We start from the raw sequence: 19,862 nt of genomic DNA on the forward strand, positions 1-19,862 counted from the left end.
AGGCCTCGACTGGAAGGGACAGAGAAGGCAGGCGGGGACATGTCTCAGCATCCTCTGTGTCATCAATGACAGTGAACAGGCCCCAAGTTCCACTGAAACAGTGGAAGGTTGGGACAAGAGTGGTCAGTGCAGGCAGGCAGGGCTTTGGTGAGGCAAGGAAAGAGGGAATGTTCAGGAAGGGCCTCTCTCAGACAGGCAAGTCTGGAAAACTCCAGCCAGGTAGAGTTTGGGGACCAGAGGGGAAAGATTCCTAGGGAGGCTTCTGGACTATGACAAGTCACAAGACCGTGCCCGGCACAGAGGGCACTACATCCCTCAGGCAAGCCAAGACTAGGTGGCTTGCTGGGTACCAGGTGTTGTGCTGAATTCTGGGTCTATGTGGTAGATGTGGGGTGCACTGACATGGGGTGTGAGAGGAAGAGAAGGGTCAAGGATGGACCCTAGGCTTTTGTCCTGAGAATGAGGTAGGCAGTGACTGGCTCAACTGAAAGGATGATGAAGGAAGAGGAGAGGGGGCCATGAAGAGATTTGGACGGACCACACCACAGTATTCTTGAAACAAGCCATGGAATGGTCTAGAAGGCGTTTGGTTATTGTACCTGAAGGTTATAGTTTTGGCTGATAAACTTTTAGTGGCATTAGCATCTGGTGATGCATTTCCTAAAATGTTTTTTTCTTTCCACTTCCTGTACTTTTGACTAGATTAAAACTACTGTCCCAGAGTAATTCTGTCCATGCTCAGATTCAGGTTCCCACGAAAGCGCCCTGAAGCAGGCTTGATGTCCCAGGGATCTATGGGAGGGTCCCAGCTCTGACCACAATCCTGGAGAGATAGGAGGCATGATACCTGGTAACCCCCTCCCTGCATAGAGCACACTCCTTCCCATGTACTGACCCTCTTCAGCCTCATCCAAGTCCTGGACCCAGGAGGCTCCAGATCCCCCAACACCAACGCTACTGCTGTTTCCACATCCTAGCTTACGGTCAGGGTGACCGTGCATGGGGCTTTGTGTGCATGAATGGCGTGTGTGTGTGTGTGTGTGTGTGTGTGTTGCTGGGCACAAGTGAGTGTCTTGTGTCAGATGCAGGAATTCCTGAGCCCCAAACAAAGTCAATTTTCTTGACCTTTCTAGGTCAATCCAGCGAGGAGAGATCCTCCCTGGGTGATTTCTTCTGTATTTGAGCTCTTTGTCAGTTTTCTTTTTTCTCTTTAAGCCAGGACCTGCCTGCTTTCTAAATAGCCACCTCGAAGGACCTTTGCAAGACAGGCCCTTTGTGCAGCCAGCTCCCACATGAAGAGACAGTGTCCCCAGCACCCGCCAACAGCCCTTTCTGGAGGCCTCCCCAGAGGCTGGTGCAGGCTGGCTGTAAGCAGTGGGCTGACCAGGCCCGGGCCCCCGCTCCCCTGCGGAGGCGCCTCTGTGGGAGCTGATGGCGCCAGCTTGGGCTGAGCGGGGCTTGCAGTAGGACGGGGAGTGGACCCCAGGACTCTGCTGCCTCTTTGTGTCCAGCACTGGCGCTTGACTGCAGGTGTTGGGATCAGAAGGAGTGCAGCAGGGAGACTGCAGTGTGCATATGGCCAGTCTTTTGTAAGAAAATGGAGAATTAGGAGGAAAAAGTGAAGTAAGAAACTAAAAATGATAAGAGAAATTACATAGCAATTACATACAATTATTTGGATGTATCTGTTTACATCTTTTACCTACTTTTCTCTGTGGTTCTCTCTGCTTTTCTCACTAGTGCTAAGTAAATATTTCAGTGTAGTTTCTATGATTTCTTCTTGACAGATACTTAGTTGGACATATTTGATGGACTTGGACATGGGTCGCACAATTTGTAAAAAACATGATGAAGACATAAACAACTGCCACTTGCAAGAAGGCCCAGGAAAGAAAACGGTTTGAGAATCAATAATATCAAGGAGGGTTTTGGGAGGAGGCTTAGGAAAGGTGCCAGGAACACTCTTGGGCTAGAAGAGAGGGTCTGGCCGCTCCCCACCAGGTCTGAGGGTCCCCTAGAAGGGGTCATTGTTAGAAGATAGTGCTCCCAGCAAAGCTGCACTGAGCCCAGTGCTTACAACCCAGCTGGCTGACTATATGACCTTTGTTCTGCATGGAGCCCCCCTTAACCCCCAGTCTCTAAGCTTCCTGAGACCTTGAGGTTCAGGCAGATTCTGTTCCTCTGTGTCCTCACTCTGCCTTTGCTCCTATTTTTCTGGGTTGGTGGATGGTTTAGTTTGCTTGATTTTCTCCCTTTTGTTTCTTAACTGAAGGTGTTCAGGTAAGTCCAATTTATTATTTTCCTCTGAGCTAATGTCCAGCTTATGGCATCTTGGACCCTGGGGATGAGTGCATCAGTGTGATGCCTTAATGGGCCTGGTGCCCCTCCAAGCACAGGCTGGGTAATTTTCTCCTTTTGCAGTAGATTTGCAGCTACTGCTAAGTGTAGGGGTGGGGTGCCCAACAGATCATCTCCCATATGTGCCAGCTCCCTCATGCAGCCTCAAGTTTATAGGGGAGGGCCCCTAAGAGGCAGGTGGTAGCCCCACCAGGCACCTCTCAGAAACCTCCAGACTCAACTGCATGGATTCAGCAATCCCTGCCCATCCTTGGTGGAGACTTGAGCTTTTCAAGCCTTACCCCAGGACACAGTTTGTTTTTGTTTATCTTTCCTTTGAGAGATTCTAATGTATTTTCTGTTCTTACTGTATGCTAAGTGTTCCCAATGTGTGGCATTGTTGTAGTTTTATCTTCTTTTTTCTTTTTTTCTTTTCAGGTGAGCTGTACTTTTGTGGTGAATATCATCCCTGTACCCATCCATTTCACCCTCTTGAATAGCACCTGTCTGCGGATGAAGATTAGGGAGGACCCTGTCTTTTCTCAGGAAACAGATTTCTTTTACTCTGGAGATTGACAGATTGTCTATAGTCCTATGTTTGTTCAGCACTAGAACAAATAAAGGCATCTCAGAGCATTTTCTGGATCCTGTTCAGTTTTGTACTCTTTCTTATCATTTGTTTTCCTTGGATGTTGATGCCAGTTAGGAGTCAGGAGAATTTATCATTATTGTCTTACCGTGGTTGTAGATGTAGGCTATTTAGTAAGTCAAATTCCTCAGTTCATTGAGGCTCTCCTTACTGTTTCTTAGATGTTATGTTTACTCATTCATTCATTTTTTTCACTGCTCTTTGGCCATCCATCCATCTATCCATCACAATCCATTTATTCCATCATCCCATCATCCATTCATTCCACCCATCTGTCTATTCAGCCATCCATCATTTGTCCATCCACCTATTATCCATTGATTCATCTACCCATCATCCATCATCTATTGATTCAGTCTTCCATCAATCTTCCCTTTCACTCATCCATCCATCCATCAATTATCCACTAATTTATCCCTTCATTATCTATTCATGCAATATTCCATCCATGCATCTATCCATCCATGCATCCATCCATGTAGCCATCCATCCATCCATCCATCCATCCATCCATCCATCCATCCTTCTACTTGTTTGTTCATTCATGCATTGACTCTACTCAAAAAGAATGTAGACAATTTTGACAGGTATATACATCTGTATCACCTCTGCTTCTATGTCTGGGACTAGGTTCATAATAGGGTGACTGTTCTGCACAGGGTGAGAAGTTGGTGACTGAAGATTACTGAAGACTCTGCTGGCTTTGGACCCCCTTAAAGCATCTGTACCAGGAGATATGATGCTGACAAGAAAGTATTTTCTAGGCCTCTGATGATAACTGAGAAGGCAAACAGCTCTAGTCTCCATGTCCCTACCTTCCCTGCAGATATCTATATTCCTCCATTCCACCCAACCTGATGAGCATCTCTCTCTTCTTGGATCCTGGTGGTGAGCATCCCTGCAGAGTAGAGAGATGGGGGGTGTGAGGCATATCTGGGGATAGAGAGACAGTGGTAATCCCATGGAGGAATGCCTCAGAATGAGAGGTTGACAGGTCTTTTCATCTCCTTTATGCATTTGTGGGGATCTGATTTGAGTGCTTTCTAGTTAAAAGTCTGCCTCTTTTTTGATTAACACTTTTCAAGAAGAGGTGTTGGTACAGGGTTTACTAAGACATTTGGAGACAGCTTCCTGGGTCTTATACAAAATTAGTGGCTTGGGTCACCTTTGGTTTTTGACTAATTTGTATATAGAAAGTGTAACATCTCCCCTCAATTGAAAAGGAACACATGAAAATTCACAAGAGCAGCTTTGCGGTCAGCGAAACTGGCCTACTGACTACCCTTGGGCAATAAAAACACTCAGGGTCTAAAGGAGATAACCATTGTTCCTGTGCTATGGAGAGCTAGACTGCTGGATCATCCATGAACTCTACCTGATGTTCACAGGTGAGCACCTTCACCTCAACTCTCAATACACCTTGCGAAGCCCTGGTGTCATGATTTTTTCACATATGTCAGTTGTTTTCTACTTTGATCCACATAAAAACCACATAGATTTCATGTTTTGTATCATCTAGAGATCAGGCACATTCTCCATCTCTACCATAGAAAATTGTTGTGACTTCACATCAGAAATACTTAAAATCTTCGGGTGATTGGCATTTGTGGTCAAGGATGGGAAATGGTTTTTTTAGGAGCTTCAATATTTAGAAATTATGTAAATTGCAACGAGTGGATTTTTGTGTGGTCTGTGTCTTTACTTTGTTTCTGCTTTCACAGCACATGAGATTAAAAACATGGCCACACTCAATGGTGAGAATCAGGGGTGTGTGAGGGTTTTTGACAAGGTGGATAAATTTGGGGTCTATCACCACTGTCACTAATGAACCCACTCTATTAGATTTTGAGTGATGGTGTCAGTCAGAAGAAGGAGTAACCTTTCCTGTTTGACTGTGCCCTAGAGAGATCTCTCCAGATTCAGTCCAGTTACTAGTTTTCTCAAATCAGCAGGGATTAAACTTATACTTGAAAGGTATAAAACAAGCACACAATAGAAAAATTGACATGTATTTTAGAAATTCTTTATATGCATGAAATCTACAACATTTTATGAGATTGCCTGTTATGAAAAAGACGGGCTTTTCTAATATGGACGCCCTGCCATCAAGAACTGTATGTCAGGCATTATGTCTAGAGGCACATCTAGACGTAAGTGTGACTTCACTTTAAGTTGATGTTTCAGGCTGAGCTCACTCTGGGTTAGTTTGGGTCTATTCCACATGTATTCTGGGGCTCAAATTAGATTGTTTCACACCAGGAGTTCCCAGACCAACGGCCCAGACACTAGGTACTTCCACATGATGTATTCTCAAGCTAGGTGGTTTATTTGAAAAGGAAACATAGGCCCCAAATGGAGCTGCCTGCACTAAGCCCACCAAGACTTAATACCTGACCTATCTGCAGTGTGAATGTCCTGCAGGAATGTAGCGCTGACTGGGCAATATAGAATTTTCTGGTCAGTTGTCCTTTTTATCCATTCCCCAAAGGAAAAATGAGATAAGACCTTTTCTCATTCCCCGTGGGTAGGTTATCTAAGCCTGAAATAACCTCCCTTTCCTCACGTAGCCTTACTTCTGCATATAAAAACTTTCATTTTGTACAACTTTTTAGAATGCCTTTCTACTTGTTAGGTGGGATGATGCTTGATTCATGAACTGTTTAATAAAGTCAGTTATATATTTACAATGAATTTGGTTGGATATGTGTTATTTAACAACTGACAGCCCAGTCCCCCTCCCCACACTTACCCTGCAAAAGCACCCGAGAATACATAGACAAGTAGAAAAATGCATGCAAAGACTCTTCAAGTCTCACTACAATCCTGGCACCCTGTCATTCTTCTTCCACTGCACAAGCCCAAACCCATCATAATCCCAAGCCTGTAAGGGGAACAGTGAGGCAACCTCCCAGTCAGTGGTGGTGCTTATAGCAAACTTGATGGTAGTAGGTAAGGTTTTCCAAACTCTACCCTTTGAGTGGGGGCTGATGGGAAATAGGGGTGGAGCTGAGAGTTTCAGCAATTAAACTGGTGGTACTTTGGCAATTAAGATGCTGGGGCATTGACAATTAAACCACCAGCAAGAAGGGGTGTTGGTGGAGAACCCACCAATTTGCCATGTGTCTTGGGTCTCTACTCAGCTGATGTTACTGGGAAGGACAGGGCTTCTGCTCACATGCCAGTGACTGACATTACTAGTGACTAGCAATTCAGCAATATATACTAAATTCAAATTTGCGTAAACATTTTGCATCATTTCTCCAACCAGTCTTTCATTATACAGAAATACTCACGCAGTTTCACAAAGATAATAGAAAAATATTGTCTATTACACTAGTGTTTTTAACAGCTAAAAATAAGAAACACACACACACACACAAATCCATCAATAGGCAAATGGTTCAAACACAATATGTTATGTTCACACTCTGATGTTTTCCAACCTGCCTGGAAGATCCATGTCTCTATGGTGTTTCCTGTACAATGTCCCATTTCATGGTCAAGAGCCTGGTCACTGAAAATAAAATCTAACCAATAATTAGACAAAGAGTTGATTAGATACCGAAAAGTGAGGTTTCAAATCTAGAAAGCAGTCCAATAAGTTTTTACTCTGTGAGAGCTGTTCCTATTAATACAAGTTTGAATTTAGATTACATAGGTAAAAATAGTGAGCCGTTGACATTAAGAATGTAATTATTCCTGATAGGATGGGCTTCTGGTTCTAAATTGCTCTGACCTAAAGATGTGCTGATACTAGGGGAAAGCAACGTGTGATATAATCCCTTCCATTCTAATGAACGTACTGCAGAGAAGCCAAACTAGTTATCAACCATTAAATCCTATTTTTAGCTGAAAAGACTGACTTACTCCTTGAAGGAGCAGATCCCTCCATAGAAGATGGAGTATGTGAGGGTGACTTTGTTCATTTACCCAAGAGATGAGGGATGGGGGAAGGTGCCAGAAAATTTTGCATTAGGTTAAAAGCCCATCAGTCTTTGTACTCTGGGACCAGTGTCCATTTCCATACTTCTCAGAACTTGTTGGGCAGCAATTTGGGATTTTTACAGATCGGAAGAGTCCAGAAGAGCGCAGGGACTCATGCTTGTCCTGCTAAGGCACAGGTCTGGGATCAGTGTGGGTGTGTAACCCTTGCTTTGGCAGGATAGCAGGGGGAGGAAGGAGTGACTCAAACAGAGGGTGTCCAGAAGTCAGGCATTTAGGTTCCTGACTCAGGTGGACAGGAGAACTCTGAGGGGCCCTCCTCTCTGAGGGCAAGAGGCAGAAAGCCTGTGGCTGCTGTGTGTGAGCTGCTCAGACCAACTGACACAGGATTACATCACAAAGTGTGACCTCCCTGCAGGAACAAGGACACTGAAGGAGAACAGACCAGAGCTCAGGAGCAAGGGTGGCCCCTGACCAGGGCATAGGCATAAATTGGGGGTGCTGGAGACCCTGGAGAACCACAGGTTGGGGTATAGGGCAGAGCCCAACCCACCAAGAGGAAGGTGCAGTTGGCAGGTAGAGCAGTTTGGAAAGGCCACAGAGAGCCCAATGTGCCAGGGAGCCTCAGCACAGCAGCACCCTTATGTTCACATCTTGGAGGTCTGAGACACAGAAACAGGAGTGAAGGTGAGGTGCCCAAGGCCAGGGGTGGCACATCTGGGTGTAAGCGCTCTCCAGTAACCTCCGGTCACTTCAAGGATAAAGAGGAGGAGAGCCTGGGAGCACAGACTCCTTAACTGCTTTTCTTGGGTGGGTTTCCTGGGAGGACAGGCACAGTCTTAAAAGGTGACCCTAACGGTTCTGTTTAGAATCTAGCTGGGTTGATGCTGTCATGGTAAGATTTTTGAACCTCTAGGGACAGCAGCGTCTACCTCACTCCACACGGTTCCAGCCCTGAGAGGAAGAGGAGGCTCTCGGTACCCTCCATGCCCCACTGAGAATGAATAGGTGCCAAGCGTGCTGTCTGTTACTGCTCACCATTCTGGTGGCCCTGGTGGTCAGCCAAGACCCAGAAAAGAATAAGATCAAGGTGCTGAGGGAATTGAAAGTCATCAATCCTTCCAATGCCAACGTGAAGCAGTGTTTGTGGTTTGCCATGCAAGAGTACAACAAAGAGAGTAAGGATAAATACCTCTTCCAGGTGGTGAAGATAATACAAGCTCAGCTACAGGTAAGGGTGTTCTCCACAAATGTGCAGATTGAAGTCAAGTTGACAAACTGGGCATGTGAGAAAATATTGATGTACAGAAATCCTAAGTTGGTGTATTCAAGGGCATGTACACTAATGTGTCCCCATGACACCAGAGCACTTTGTTCATCTGCTTGAACTGCTGTTCTAACTATTTTGCATGCATTAAGTCACTTAATTCTCAAACTGCAAATTAAATGCTCATGACTTGTGGTTGGGAGACAAATGGAGTGCCAGGAATATTTTGCAATATTATAATACTGCCATGGACTGTATTTCAGCTTATTCTAATTACATGGAAGGTGGGATTGAGAAGAGACACGTGGCGATATCTGTTGTATAAGCTAATAAAGTGCCCCTCTTATATTCTATATTTCTTTTGACATATATTTAGTGGAACAAGAGACATTCAGATTTTCTATTTATAGAAATGTTCCCTTCCCACAGGGCCATGAACTGCCGAAGGCTAGGTTGCTTACTTGGGTTCAAACTTAGCTGACACTCTCTGGAGTTTGCAACACTTGACCCTTGTCATATTAGAGAAAAGGCTCTTGGTGTTCAAATTCAGCTGATCATACTGATCTCAGTCGGTTGGTTGGTTGGTTGGTGGTATGTCTTGTTATTGCACCAAGAAACTTGTAGGAATGCATTGTAAATACATTCAACACATGGGTTATTTTTGGCAGAGTTTACATTATCCATCCTGCCTCTGCTAGGAGGAGCTGGGCCAGGAGGCAATTATGATCTCAATTCTTTGGGTCATCAGCACCTTGTTGCCATATGTTCTATTCTCCTGATCACGTATTACCCTTTATCAATTGGTTACACTTCACAGTCCATTCAGAAGCTCCTCAGCTGTCCTTTGAAATAAAGGAATGGGTCCTGGGTCTTGTAAGTTCCCTCTCCCCATTCTCAGGGTTTTTTTTGTTTGGAACCAAGTCATATGGATGTAGCAAGAATCTTTCTAAGCCATGTCTATGAATCTCTGTAGATGGGTGGATATGGTCAGAAATGATCACAGACTTTAGGAAGCTGGCAGTGTGATTAGAAAAACACTGAAACCAGGAAAGTGAATTGTGATGTCTGTCCTGATGGCAGGGTTCACAGGGGTCAGAGGTCAAGGAAGGCTTCCCCTGATAGTGTTGTTCACCAGAGGAACTTGTAAATATCCCACTGCATCAACTACATCTTGATGGATTAAATGAAGATCTCTGGTTGGGACACAGATCTCAATTGGTGTTAAAAGCCTCCAGATGATCTCAATACATAGTCAAGGAAGAGAGCTCACCTCTCTAGGGAGTGATGTTAAAGATGCAACCTTAAAAATATCTAGGAGCTACAGGTGAAGAAGGCAAATGGGAAGTGTTTTAGTTGGGGTTTTACCAGAAGTACATACTAGTGTTTGAATTCAAGTTCAAGATGTTTATTGGGGAGACCATCTATGGACAAGCCAGGAGGCCAGAGGGAAAGTGAGAGAGGGCAGGAGAGTGGAAGTGCAGGTGAGTTACTGAGTGTAAGGGGCAGGATGGGCCACAGTGCAAGTTTTCTATGATACTATGCAGACGGGGTAAAAGAGGAGAGAGTCCTGGAGCCCTCAGTGGCTTTTGCAGGCTTTTATTGGGATTACCAGGTACACGGCAGGCAGGGGGGCTGGGGGTGAGGGAGGCTGGCAGGCCTCCCAGCCCCCAGCAAGTCTTCACTCTGTCTGGACTCTCCGGCGTTCTCTTATGGTTCTGCTTCTGCTTCTTCTCAGCTTCTGGTCCCCCTGTGATGCTGCCCTTAAAAGCCCAGTCATAGCCCAGGTGACTCCCATCTACATATGCCCACATCCTACTCCAGGTGCCCACCATCAGGCATGCATTCGGGACCACAGGATTCCATCATCTATCCTAATGTGGGAGGGCACAAAAGCCTGATGCTTTTTACCTGACCCTACCCTGAGTCACTGCCTACTGTGGGAAGCTGGCCTTGGCTTTCCTGGGAGCTTTAGGGAGAGGAGCCAGAGCCTGCCTTGGAATTGGGCCACCTGCATATAGGGAGCTGTGTTATTTACCTACCAACTCCCATCATTCATTGACTGAGAGCTGCTCTGGGAGCCCTTGGTTCCCAGAGGCAGGAAGCCCTGTGGGCAGGGGCCCAGGAACTGGCAATGTGTTCCGGAAGAGCAGGGGTATGGGCCACCATTCACAGCAACTTCTACAGATAGGAATTAGGGAGGATCTGGGGGGTTAATGGGGTAGGGAGAGCAGTCAGGTATGGAAAGCTGCCAGTGGGAAGGATTGTGGCCCATCTTAGCAACTCTAAGGCACCAGTGGGACTGGCCAGGGTGGGCTAAAACAAGACTATCCCAGGCCTTATAGGCCATGGGCAAGACTTTTATTCTATCTTAGGAATACTGAAAAGCCAGGAAAACATGAGGCCAGTTTTTGCTTCGTTGTGCTTTGTACTGTTATTATTTTTTTACACTGATGTCTTATTTGGTTCCCCTATATTCCTGCTATAAGTGAAACCATCTGATATTTTTCTTTTTTCTTCTGGCTTATTTCTCTGAGCATAATTCCTTCTAGTTCCATCCATGCTGCTGCAAATGGCATGAGTTTATCTTTTTTGATTGCTGAATAATATTCCCTTGTGTATATATACACATCAAAAAATAATAAAAATAAATAAAATAACAACTACAACATAAAAATTAAAAAAAAAATAAGGCCAGGGTCTTCTTAGGATCATGTAATCAGTTGTGGGATTTACAACTATCACTCTTGTTAACTTATTTTTGTGAGGAGTCAACAAAGATCTCCATGGAACAGTGGCCTCCGGCTTCCACAGTTAGGTCGGTATTTCTGGAATCATAGCAATCCTCTGCCCTCCCATGGCTGCATCTGCAGAGGGCAGAGGCATAAGCATAGTGGGGGATAGTGGGTAGAGATGCAATGTCTGATTTTGGATGCCTTGGCTTGAACCTGCTCAGCCACTTGCTAGAGTGTTACACTTACTTCCTCTGTGCTTCATTTTCCTTACCTAAAAAAAATGGGAGTGACAGCTTACCCCAAATGGTTGGTGTGAGTTAACTGAGTTATTGTAAAGTCCCAAAGAACAGTGCCTGAGAGAGCACGTGCTCAATGAGCACTACAAATATTGCGAGTCATTCAAAGTCCTGTTGGTGACTGGGTTAACATCCATGGACTTTTCCGGGTTTCTTCAGCATAAATTTAACTGCTAAACCAAAGGGTAGTTGTGCTATTCACTTCTTGATGGCATATAACCATCTCCACCTCCCACCCCCCATAAGGCCAGACGAAGGCTAGATTCTCCCTTGTGAATTCTTTAATACACAGTGAAACTTTAACACAACTTTATCACAACTTTATGAAAGGCTTAGCAGAGCTCCATGCAGAAAGCTCTGACAGAAAAAGGTAAGTACAGATGAACCTGGACCCAACTCACAGACACTATTTCACCTCCTGCTAAAATCTTTTAAAACCAGATAACGCAGGTCTAAATGGACATCAGGAACAGCCTTAACCATATCCAATAGTGAACAAACTCGGTAACTTCTGAGGCTTTTCCTTAAACTTGGTGCAGTTCTGCTTACTACACACTTAGCAAAGAACAAGAAAGACACACTGTACCCTTATCAGCAAGTTGTTGAGAAGATGGGCGGGGGAGTTGTAGGTGGGGAAGCCTCAAAGGACAGGCAATTTCACCAGAGGATAGGATCTGAGGGGGGTGTGTGTGTGTGTGAAGGCACCCTTGCGTGCACGTGAGCACAGTATGAGGAAGGGGGTGGGCAATGTGGCCAGGGGCTTGTCTTCTCATCTGGCCCATGTGAACATGTAGTATCTGGGGGCTGGACAATTGATGGTTCTGGAGACGCATCCTTTTCCCCCAACCTTTCCGTGAGTATAAGGCATGACCTGGACTTTGGGACAGAAAACAGGATTAGAAGGCTGTGCCCTCAAGGAGCTTCCACACTGGGAAAGAGCCTTTTCCCTGAGTATATAGCTCTAGGGAGTAACTGGTGTCAGTCTGCCAGGGAGCACAGGGCAGTGGGCAACACAGACCTTCCCCGAAGGATCTATGGAGGTAGAGGTGCAGAATGGGGTAAGAGGATGAGAATTTTTAATAAAACTTTTAAGTTTTTAATAAAACTTCTAAAAATAAAACTTTGAATCACATTGCACATTGCCAATTGGCAGGTCACAGATCGTTTGGAATACTTTATCGATGTTGAAATTGCCCGCAGCAATTGCAAAAAGCCTTTAAACAATAATGAAAACTGTGCTGTCCAAGAAAACTCCAAACTGGAAAAGGTAGGTGACAAACCAAGTATCTTCAATTGTCTTGACTGCTCTGATCTCTAGACAGAGGAACTTGGGGTGACTAGAACCTCCTTTGGGGTCTGGATCATTCCCAACATTTTTTTTCAAATTATGTTTATTGAAGTAAAGTAGGATTGTGTATTTGGGGGTTATAGGCTTAAGCCTCTACAGATGTATATTTTCACACCGCACCTACCAGCAGTGCTCCAATAATCCTCCACCACACTCAGTGCCAATATTTAGCCCCTGTGGATTTGGGAGTAGAACACACAGGCCAGCAGAACACAGTGGCACCCTCCGATTCTTTGCCCACTCCTCCCCATAGGCTGAGATGCGGTCAAGGTTACCTTTAGGCAAGGGTTGCATCAGCTGGCTTTTTGGTTCAGGAAAGCTTGTCAATACTTATGCACTGAAGGGGTCTTCCCTGGTGGCTCAGGCAGTTGAGCACCACGCTATGAAGCTGTCCGCAGCCTCTGCAGCGCCGGTTTGATCCCAGCCGGTGAGGGTCCCACATGGTGCGGCAGACCTCTCCTGCCTCGCCCGCTGCTCCCCTCAGCAGTGTATTTCATCACTCTGCCTGTTCTGTTCCCCGTTCTGTCTCTGGTAAAGCCTCTCACATCTGGCCTGTACCCGGTTCTTGTATAAATCAATCAATCAATCAATCAATCTTTAAAAAAATACTTATTCACTGAAAGTCTGCCCTTTTGGAGTCAATGAGCAATACAGCTGTTGCTGGTCCCACAGCTGCTGGTCCTCAAGAAGGCACCAAAGAATAGCCACTCATTCACTCATTTGTTCATCAAAGCTTATTTTGCACCAGGTTTTATTCCAAGTGTTGGAGATTAAACAATGACTAAATCAGATAGTGCCCCCGTCCATCTAGTCAGGGGACAATCCAAAGACTCACACCAAAGGGCTGACTTGGCCCACAAGCCTGTGTTTCTTTTCTTTCTAATTTATTTCAAAAATATGGTTTATTGGGCCTCCACGGGTGGCACAGCAGTTTGAGCACTGCACCGTGAAGCTGTCTGCAGCCTCTGCAGTGCGGGTTCAATCCCAGGCAGTGAGAATCCCACATGGCGCGGCAGACCTCTCCTGTCGTCTGCCTGTTCTGCTCCCTGCTCTGCTTCTGGTGAATCCTCTCACTCTCCCACGCCTCTGACCTGTACTCCAGCTTTTATAAAAATAAATAAATAAATAAAAATTCGATATTTTTTTCTTACATTGTTGTATTCTCCATAGTTCTCCTACCACCATAACACCCATGAACTATCACCATATTGCCTTCTATTTATCCCTCCTCTGTTTTGACCTCACTCCCTCTCCTATGCTGTGTACCTCAGATCTATGGCCAGCTTGCTAGTTTTGACTTTTTCTTGACCTTTTGTTGGTTTCTCTATATTCCACTTGTAAATGAGACCATCTGGTATTTATCCTTTTCTTTTTGACTTATTTTGGTTGGCATAATCCCTTCCAGCTCCATCCATGTTGTCACAAATGGCATGAATATGTCTTTTTTTATTGTTTTATTCTGTTGTGTTAATATACCACAACTTTGGATCCATTCATCTATTTTGAGGCCTTTGGGTTGTTTCCATATCTTGGCTATTGTAAATAGTGCTGCAATACACGTGAGGCTGCAGGTTTCCTTTTGAACTAGTGTTTTTGTGTCCTTTGGGTAGATTCCTAGGGGTGGAATCACTGGATCGTGTGGTAGATCCATTTTCACTTGTTCTGAGGCACCTCCACACAGCTTTCCACAGTGGCTGGAGCAGTGTACATTCCCACCCCCAGCTTAAGAGGGTTCCTTTAGCTCCACATCCTCTCCAGCATTTGTTTCCATATATATATTTTTTTAATGTGGACCATTCTTACTGGAGTGAGATGGTATCTCATTGGGGTTTTGACTTGCATTTTCCTGTAATTAGTGATATTGCACTTCTTTTTTTCATATGTATTGGGTGTTTGAATTTCTTCTTTGGAGAAGTGTCTTTTTAGGTCTATCCATTTTTTGACTGGGTTGTTTGTCCAGTCCGTATTTCATTTTTTTTTTTAAGTTTTATTTATTTATACAAGAACTGGGGCACAGACCATAGGTGCTAGAGGGTGAGAGAATTCACCAGAGACAGAACGGGGAGCAGAACAGGCAGATGACACTGCTGAGGGGAGCAGTGGGTAAGGCAGGAGAGGTCTGCTGCGCCATGTGGGAATCTCCCTGTCTGGCTGGGAATCGAACCCGCACTACAGAGGCTGCGGGTAGCTTCACAGGGCGGTGCTCAACCTGCTGCGCCACCAGGAAGGCCCCAGTTTGTATTTCTTGATAGCAGAGGTGGAGAATGTACCATGTTGTCCATCCAAGTGCCATGTCTGCGATTGGTGAAATTTCAGGCTTTCTGTGGGGTTGCCCCTGTTTTTATATTAGTGGTTCTCCAGTGTAAGTAGGCATCATAATTACCCAGAGGACCAGCATAGACCCAGAAGGCTGGGTCCCACCTATGGTTTCCGATTCAGTAAGTCTGGAATAGGATCCAAGGATTTGCATTTTTAAAATTTATTGAATTTAACCTTTTCTGCTCCCCTTCTGCTCCCTTGTCCCTTTCTCCCTCCTCCCATTTAGTATTTTTTTGTTTGTTTGTTTCTCTACTGTTTCTCTACTATTTTATATATCTTGGATATTAACCCCTCATTGGTTATGTGAAGAATTTCTCCCATTCAGTAAGATGTTTTATGTGTTTAATTATCTTACATTTTCTTTCCTGTGTATAAGAGTGTTTTAGTCTGAGGTAATCCCAATTGTCTATTTCATTTTTATTCCCCTTGCTATAGAGACTGAGTCTCTAAAAATACCTGTATTGTTGATATCATAAATATATCATTGATGCTTTCTTCTATGTATTTGATTATTGCAGATCTACTATCTAAAGCTTTTATCCATTTCAAATTTATTTTTGTGCCTGGAATAAGAGAGTGAACCAACTTCATTCTTTTATATGTGGCTTTCTAGTTGTCCCAGCACCATTTATTAAGAAGACTCTCCTTTCCCCACTGAATGGTCATGACTGTTTTATCACAAATGAAGTATTGTTATGTATTTGTATTTCTGGGGCTTCCATTCTGTTCCACTGGTCCATGGACCTATTTTTGTGCCAGCACCATATTGTTTTTAATGTAATTATTTTATACTAAAATTTGAAGTTAGGTGATATCATGCCTTCATTTATCTTCTTTTTTTTTGAAGCATTGCTTTAGAAATTAGAGGTCTTTCGTGGTTTCATATAAATTTCAATATTTATGTTCAATTTCTTTGAAAAATATTGGTATTTTGATGAAGATTGCATTAAATTTACATATTGCTACAGGCAGGACAGTCATTTTGATTATATTTCTTCTCCTCATGCATGATATGAAGTATCCTTTCTTCTACTTATGTCATGAAGGACTTTAATAGTGTCTCTGGATCTCATTGCATGGGTCCTTCATCTCTTTAGTTAATTACAAAGTGTGATTCTTTTTGGAATGATTCTGAATGGAATCATTAAAAAATTAATGAATTAAAAAAATTCTTTCTGTTCACATTTGTTGTTTGTATATGAAAATGCAATAGGTTTTTACATATAATCTGTCACGTTGTTATCTACTGTCATTGTTCCTAATAGCCTTTCAGTGGAATCTTAAGATATTATCATATTATCTGTGAATAAAGATAGTTTCATGTCTTCTTTTTCAGCTTGGAATCCTTTTATTACCTGTTTTATCTGATTGCTCTGGCCAAAACCTCTGATACTAAGTTAATCAGTAGTGGTGATGGTAGGCATCCTTGTCTTATTTTTGATTAAAAGGAAAGCTTTGGGATTTTTTACCATTAGGCATTATGGCTGTTGGCTTGTTGGTTTTGTAATATATGATCTTTATTATATTGGGGTGGGTTCTTTCTATCCCCATCAAGTTTAAAGCTTTTATCATAAATCTATGCTGAATCTTATCAAGTGCTTTTTCTGCATATATTAATATTATAAGATTTTTATTTTTACTTTTTTTGATAAAATGTGTTGATTATATATGTTTACCCACCCTTGCATCCCTGTGGTAAATATTATTTGATCTTTTTGATTTATAATTTATAATCTTTTGATTTACTTTTGAGTTCTATTTGCCAGTATTTTGTTGAAGATTTGTGCGTAGATATTCTCTAGTGATACTGGCCTTCACTTTTCTTATGATGTCTTTACCTGGCTTTCTATCAAGGTGATGGTTGTTTTCATAAAATACATTAGGGAGTATTCCCTCTTTTTCATTTTTAAAAACAATTTGAGCAAGATAGGCATAGGTTCTTTAAACGTTTGATAGAAGTTGTTTGTGAAGCTACCTGGCCCTAGGTTTTTATTTGGGGAAGATTTTTTTGTCATTTCAATTTCTATTCTTGTGGTCAGTTAAGCAACTCTTCTGTTTCTTCCTGGTTTAATTTTAGTGGACTATATTGCTCTAGAAATTTGTTTATTTCTTTGAGGTCATCAAATTTATTGATGTGTAATTGTTTGTAGTAATATCTTATGATCCTTTGTATGCCATTTGTGGTAATTTCTCCTTTTTCATTTTCTTGATTGTGTTTATTAATATTTTCTCTTTTTTATTTTGATAGCCTAGCAAGATATTTTTCATTTTGTTTATAATTTTTGAAGAATAAAGACTTCGTTTCATTAATCTTTCATATGGTCTTTTTTAAGAGTATATATAAACAATATAGATAAAATATTATATCAAGTGCTGCTTTCTGAAGTTCCTCCAAATCCCTCATTATCAGGAGTTATTTTTTTAACTAAGATTGTTTTCTTCTACCAATTATTCTTTCAGCATCTACCAAGTATATTGAATAATTTTTCTTCTTTCACCTATGGAACCCATAATTAATTAAACTAATAGATTTCCTAATATTAAGCCATTCTTACATGTTTGGAATTTGGCACATTTCTCTTTCTGGTTTTATAATTTAATTAAATTGTCAGTGGTTAGTTATCATCCATGTTGACTGACTTCAGATTTTGAAAGATTTGACAGGTACCTAGGGAACTAATGTATAGAACTGCTTTGGTGAATTATCATCTTCATTACATTTTCTAGACAAAAATGCAGTATGGGACATTCCTTACTCCTCTACCCTCACAGCCTGTTGAGCCTGGCGTAAGTTTCAGTAGGTTTGGGGTAGCCATATTATAGCTCATCTGGCAATCCGATCACTTTCATGATCAGTTTTTGCTCTGAGAGTGCTGGAGAAGGCCATGCTTCTCAAAGGTCACTTGTTGCATGAATCTGTGAACACTGATGATAGAACAAGTAGGCCCTTCTTCTTGCCACTGTTTTTTTTTGGAGCCATTCTTCTGGGTCCACGTTGGAAAGAAAGAGGGGTGATGGTTTGTGTCTGCACTTGATTTTTAGGATACAGTGGGATTCAATATCACACTTTTATATTTATGGATTTTGCTTTTATATATATTAAGTACTCTCAAGTTTTCTTGCTCTTAAGAACTATTTGGAGCATCTGGTAAGCATATGCATACACATGCACATTTCATGGCTTATCCCAAACCTGTTGCATCAGAATTTCCAGGTACACACACCCCACATCATATCACTGGAAAAGTCTGGGGAGTACTGTATTAGGACAATAATTGTTTAATTACTGCTTTTAATTTGCTAATATTTTACTTAGGATTTTTGCTCTTATTTATCAGATAAATTTGTATTACAATGTATTTCTCAGTTATATTTTGTTTTCAGTATTTCCTGGTAGTGTAATGAAATGGGAACTTTCCATTCTTTTCTATAATTAAAGGTCAAATGAGCTTTTGGTTCTCAAGGCTTGACATAATTTGCCTATAAAATCATCTTGATTTGGTATGTTTTGTAAGTTTATGGGAAAAAGAAGCTTCTGTATTCCTTTTTAGCATGTATTCAAAAATTCAGCAGAGACAAAATTTTCTTCTTTGACCCCACTTGCCTCATAGTTCCTGAGAGGACCTCTATATTTCTGGTTGATTATTTAAGATGCTCCTATTTTCCCAAGATATCTATCTATATCTATATCTATCTATCTATCTATCTATCTATCTATCTATCTATCTATCTATCTATCTATCTATCTATCTATGTATCTATCCATCCATCCACCCACACACTCATCTATCCATCTACTCATTCATCCTTCCATCCACCTATTTATTAGCTCATTCTATCACACACAGAGAGAATACTCCATTTGTCATTTCCGTGGTTTTTTGAAAGGAGGAGAAAGACTCATTGGAATAAAGTATGTGTTATACCCCAGAATCCTCTAAATCACTCTTATCTTGACTTATTTCTTCCTAGACAAAAGGGAATGACTTCATTATTAAGATAAAAGACATTAGCTTATATCTGACATAGAATTTTTTAATTTACATTGTAGAAAGTAATAAATAATTGAAGATAAAAATCAAGTTTACATCTGATCTCACACCAAAATGTGATAATTGTTCGTATTTTTTGTCTATCTGTGGTTGGTATTGGAACAGATCTACCCCTGCACCCCTCGCTGCCTGCCCCGGTAATTGCTGCTGCCTGGAAGCATTGCAGCATCCAGCTAGCAGGCTCTTGAGGCAGTCCTTGTTGGGCTGTGGCTGGTCTGCCAGCATATTGCTAAGCTGACACCTAGGAATAGGACAGGTCGTTTCTTTTTCTTCCAGCACACTACTGACTTCATTGTGGTGGTGGTCTTTTTCAGAGAACATTTTGCAACTTTCTGGTTGGTGCTCTTCCCTGGAATGGAGACTTCACAGTGATGAAGAAACATTGTTTGCCTGCCTAAAAGATTCTGGAACATGCCTCCGACCTCTCTCTGTATACCTTTCTCTGTGAAAAGAACAATGGAAAGTGCAAGTGTTATCAACGTGCTTTCCTCTTGTATGGCCTCTCTGCTTGCATTTTGTTTCTATCATGTGGTGACAAAATATGGGCATACACAATTCTTCCTTCCTGGTCTCCATGCAGCAACTTCACCTTTGGTCAGCTGGACCCACCACTAGGAGTGACTTTTATCACTTAGTGTAAAGGACAGAGTAAGGTTTGATTGCATTTTCCACTGCAAATCTAAGGAAGAGTCCCTTTTTGATTGAACAACAAGACCTTAGAGAGTTCTGGACCCAGAGGGTGCTAATTCAGGTTTTTTTGATCCAAGGCTCCCTTCTGCTTGAGGGTCCTGAGTAAATGGCTCACCTGGTCAGGGACACCCCCTAGCAGCTACTCCTGCTACTTCTCTTTGAATTGGGAGAGTTGGTGTTGCTTCTTTTGTAAATGTCAATCTTGGTTACAGACAGAGAAGGGTGAAGGC

The 19,862-nt window shown here is 42.5% G+C and overlaps 1 protein-coding gene across 1 annotated transcript; it reads left to right on the forward strand.

Annotated features, from left to right (window-relative positions):
- Positions 1-7,928: 7,928 nt before the first annotated feature.
- On the forward strand, positions 7,929-19,340 carry LOC311180050 (cystatin-8-like; the record flags this gene model as incomplete). The annotated part of the gene is made up of 3 exons (XM_084247726.1): positions 7,929-8,159; positions 12,377-12,490; positions 19,257-19,340. The coding sequence occupies 3 exons, from the start codon at positions 7,929-7,931 to the stop codon at positions 19,338-19,340; spliced, it is 429 nt and encodes a 142-aa protein (XP_084103852.1).
- Between the last annotated feature and the right edge of the window lie 522 nt (positions 19,341-19,862).

This window comes from Talpa europaea (genome assembly GCF_964194135.1).
Source record: "Talpa europaea genome assembly, chromosome: 11".
Taxonomy (NCBI): Eukaryota; Metazoa; Chordata; class Mammalia; order Eulipotyphla; family Talpidae; genus Talpa; species Talpa europaea.